At 42.1% G+C, this 4,542-nt stretch overlaps 1 protein-coding gene across 1 annotated transcript; it reads left to right on the top strand.

Moving 5' to 3' along the window:
- Positions 1-2,791: 2,791 nt before the first annotated feature.
- LOC116798522 (olfactory receptor 4D1-like) lies at positions 2,792-4,340 on the top strand. Its single transcript, XM_032711018.1, has 2 exons — positions 2,792-3,024; positions 3,356-4,340. Exons 1-2 carry the CDS (start codon positions 2,793-2,795, stop codon positions 4,006-4,008), a joined length of 885 nt encoding a protein of 294 aa, XP_032566909.1. The 5' UTR covers position 2,792; the 3' UTR covers positions 4,009-4,340.
- Positions 4,341-4,542: the final 202 nt, after the last annotated feature.

Raw genomic sequence — 4,542 nt, 5'->3', positions numbered from 1 at the left:
GGACTCATTTCCCTATTTTCAGCCTTCCCAGAACAAGAAAGACATGGAATTATTGTAAAAAATACAATGGAGGACAAATTAAGAGATAGAGGAAAAGGCTGTGAGGGAGAACTTATTGCTGTCCTCCTCTATGCATAGAAGGGTTTAGAGAAAACTGATTCAGAGTTTTCTTGAAGGTGTACAGTGCCAGGGTGAGGAGCATAAGACATAAGTTGTACTGTGGCAGCTTAACTCAGTTTAGAAAACACCTTTCTTTTACCAAGAGTGGACAGGCATTGGAATAGGAGCTAAGACAGAGCATGACATTGCCACAGAGATACTAAGAGATACTCCAAACTCAACTAGATATGTCCATGAGCAATTTTCTTTTAAACAGGAGGCTGGACTGGAAACTTGCGGAGATCCCTTCATCCTATATGATTCTGTAATTTGCTGATCCTGTAGCTGTGAGATCAAAAATGGGTTATTCTTACTAAAATTCACATACCATTAATGAACAAAAAAAAAAATGAGCAAAGAATTTATTGATTAGCCAGGTTTTACCTGTTGACTACTGAGATGATCCTGGCATGTAACTCACAATACTGTTGGAAGTCACATACAGTATTCAGGCTCATTGAGCTTAGCACAGAAGGACATTTGTTCTTGTGCTTGTGGGATTATTATCTACAGAGTAAAATAAACCATGAACTTTCTAATTCATTCCCTTATGACCCAATCCCTATATCTCCAAAACAATACTGTTCTGGTCTTCTTTTTTTTTTGATCCTGTGAGTAAATCTCACAGGTGTTTCCGAGAGAGGGTCTGAGATTAGTCACTGGCACAGTGCAGTCCTCAGTAAACACAGCAACAGGAAGATTCATAGGACAGATAACTCTTTATTCAGTATTTTCTCTCCATGCTTTTCTCCAAGGAACTTCATAATCCTTGTCACAGTCATCAGCGATCCATGGTTTTACAACCCCATGTACTTTCTACCTGCCTGCTTGGCCTTTCCAGGTGTCAGTGACTCTCTAACCAATGTTCCTAGTTTACTCATGATGACTTTTTTAGATTTGATGGGACAACAGGTGCAGAAACAGGTTTAAAATGCTCTGACCTGCAGATAAGGGCCTTCTTTGTACTCCCTCTCTGCTGTCTCCTCTCTCCTCTCCCCAGCAGTTTAGCTGTCTCTGTTCAAGGTCAGGACTGATACAGTATGGTTGTTTAACCTTGTATTAATTTGATGTGAAACAGCTAAATTGTAAGAAAGTTGTGGGAAACCTCATCTGGAAATTAGTTCAGGACTGAAATGTTTAAGCTTGATCTCTCTTCTTTTTTCTTGTCTTGCCTGTGCTGCATGTATGCTGTGCCTGGCCTTATATCTTGCTGGCTTTTACCTCATCTTGACTACTTAATTTCCTGGCCTAGATTTCAACCTATTCCACTGCTATGAACTTGTCTAAGTGACATGGGAGTATCATGGCCTTGTTTTGTCCCAGAGCTGAGCTGCAGTGCAAACAGGAACTGGATGCAGTAAACTATGGCAAACGGGACAATGCAAACAAGACACGAAGGACCTCGGATCAATAACAGGCAATAGAACAACACCTGAAAGTGCTGGAATGATGTAATTGTGGGCTTTCTGATTAGTAGCCTGCACTAATCTACTGTAGTAAATGTCAGAAGGGAACATTGCTACTCTGTGCGGATACAGGGCACCTGAAGAGAAGTCATCACATGTTTGTGCCAAACTGCTACCCGAGAACCAGTCCAGTTTCCAAACCAGTGTAAATGTCTTGGGTATTTTAAGACATACAAAATTACTTTGAACCTTTCCTTTTAGAAAGATAGTCCCCCTTTTGTGATAGAGCTAAACATCAAGATCTGCTTAGAACAAAGAACAACTAGACACACTCGGAGGATGATTGAATATTAATTCAAGAATCTGAGATACGTAGAATGAGATGCTTATGCCTGTATAAATGAAATTAACTGCAGTCAGCATATCCAAGGTCCTCTCTGAATGTACGGTCAGGGCACACCCCTGCAGGATATGATCACATCTGCCCTGAAACAGAGCTGTCTACAAAGTAAAGAATGCACAATATATTCTGTTTCCATTTGGCTAACATACTAATACTACAGGAAACACTATTACACCATAAAACACTCTGAAGTACTCTGAAGTATTTATTTTTCTCATTGATTGCTGGAGCAGGATTCCCTGAGTGGCTACAGTAAACCCACCTTTGTTCACACCCAAGAAAGTTACAGATTTCATAGCAACTTTGTTCCTACCGTGATGCTTAGACAGAATGAATGTATGAGTGGTTTGTTGGGGTTTTTTTCTTGTTTTCTCTTTGTAATCCTCTGTGGAGAAGAGGAATCAGACAGCTCTGAGACTGCAGACAAAGCAGTCCCGTGTGGAATAAGTGCTTTAGATGTGTGAAGGGTAAAAGGTAATGTTAGAGGGAAGTACTGTTGCACCGAGGAGGGGCCAAAGCCTGGAGTACTGGGCAAACAGAAGCCTATTGATGAAGATAGCAACTAATTGTAAAGTCACACTGTATTTTAAGGGTAGAGATGCAGAGTAAAAAACTGGAGATCAGAAGAAACAGTTCCAAAAACTCAGATTACCTCCACTGAACAAAATATTCACTGTGTAGTGCAGGGATATAAGGAGTTTGCTAGAATGGGAGTTTCTGAGCCAAGAGAGCAGAAAGATCATCTCTCTTGGTGTTGAAAATCTTAAATTCATCAGTCTCCTTTCTCTGTTTTTCCTCTCACAGGCATGTGCAGATGGTAATGGATGGAGCCACAGAATGTAACCAATCCTGTAATGGAATTTGTCCTCCTGAGTTTCAACCACAGTCTTAAGATTCAGCAATTCCTCTTCACAGTCTTCTTCACTGTCTACCTGATGACCTGGTTGGGAAACATCACTATCCTCATCACTGTTATCACTGACTTCCACTTGAACACACCCATGTACTTCTTCCTGACTAACTTAGCATTCACAGATATAACCAAATCATCAGTAAGTACTCCCATTCTGGGGGCCCTCTGGTGGTCTAGTGGTTAGGATGCGGCGCTTTCACCGCCGCGGCCCAGGTTCGGGTCCCGGTCAGAGGAGTCCCCCGGGTAGATGGAGCTCGTCAGCCCTGTAAGGCCATCCATCTAAGAGAAGGTCACTCTAAACAAACCTACGTCCTGAGGACCTCACTGCCACCGTCCAAGCTTGCTCGGCCCCGGCAGATGAACCTTAGGATTAAAGGGTGGGCTCAGCTCAGCACACACTGTGTCTCACCTAAAAAAAAATCCACTGCGCAGGCTCGAAGGGCAAAGGCCCTTCCCAAATCTTCGTTCGCGAAGACTGGCCATACATACATACTCCCATTCTATTGTCAGGTCTTGTCTCCCAGCACAAAACTGTTCCATTCAAGGAGTGCATCCTTCACATGTTTTTCTTACACTTTGTTGGTGGTGCTCAAGTCTTCCTTCTCGCAGTGATGGCAGCTGACCGGTACGTGGCCATACACAAGCCCTTGCAGTACTTGACAATAATGAACTGTGAGGTGTGTTTAGGTCTAGTGGCAGGGTCATGGGCAGGTGGATTCATTCACTCTGCAACACAGATTGCTCTGCTTCTTCCCTTACCTTACTGTGGTCTTAACACTTTGGACAATTTCCACTGTGATGTCCCACAAGTGCTGAAAGTGGTCTGCATTGACACCTACCTGACAGAGCTGCTGATGATCTCAAATGGTGGACTGATCCTCACAGTAATTTTTGTCTTTCTGCTCCTTTCATACACTGCCATTTTAGTAAAGATAAGGAGGCAAGTCGCAGAAGGAAAGCACAAAGCTTTGTCTACTTGTGTTGCCCAGATAATGGCAATAAGCATAACATTCATTCCAGGAATATTCATCTATGCTCGGCCCTTCAAGACATTTGAACTGAACAAAGTGGCCTCCATCTTCTTCACTGTGCTTGTTCCAGTGCTGAATCCCTGGTCTACACCCTGAGAAATAGTGAAATGAAAAAGGCCATCAGGAGACTTGTTTCTAGGGTTCTGTAAGGGAATAGCTTTACTCCCTGCTGAATGGTTGCCCTTATTCTTTGTAACTATTGCAACTTACCATGACTGAAATACCCGAAATTCCAGCAAAGACATTTGCATAAGAGAAACCCTTTCAGAGAACTAAGTCAGAGGAAACTCAACTAAGCTTCCTTTACTTTAAGTGCAGTTCCCACCAATACAGTCTGTGGAGTCAAGGGCAGGTTCCTCTAACACTAAATAAGGTGAGTGGGATATTCTGCTGAAAGATGGTTTTTCACTGTTTTTTGGGAGGTTTGGTTTTTTGGTCTTTTTTTCATAAGTAAAAGGATCCTGCTGGCATTTCAGTGGCGTGATTTCTTTTTCTGCTACTATGTCTAATGATGAGCGACTTCTCTTTTTTAATATCAGTCACCTCACATTCTTGTGAGAAAAAAATAAATCTGTTCTACAAAATTATTCTTCTTCAGATCACTTAATTCTTATTGACACAATTCTTAGG

The sequence above is a fragment of the Chiroxiphia lanceolata genome, chromosome 26, assembly GCF_009829145.1.
Source record: "Chiroxiphia lanceolata isolate bChiLan1 chromosome 26, bChiLan1.pri, whole genome shotgun sequence".
Lineage (NCBI taxonomy): Eukaryota > Metazoa > Chordata > Aves > Passeriformes > Pipridae > Chiroxiphia > Chiroxiphia lanceolata.
The sequence above is the reverse complement of the archived record's forward strand: the minus strand, read 5'-3'. Positions and strand labels throughout refer to the sequence as shown.

Excerpts from the sequence above, each read along its gene's own strand:
- LOC116798522 (XM_032711018.1), top strand. The coding sequence starts at position 2,793 with ATGGAGCCACAGAATGTAACCAATCCTGTAATGGAATTTGTCCTCCTG. Across the intron at positions 3,025-3,355 it reads TATAACCAAATCATCAGTAA|ACTGGCCATACATACATACT; the intron begins GTACTCCCATTC and ends TCGTTCGCGAAG.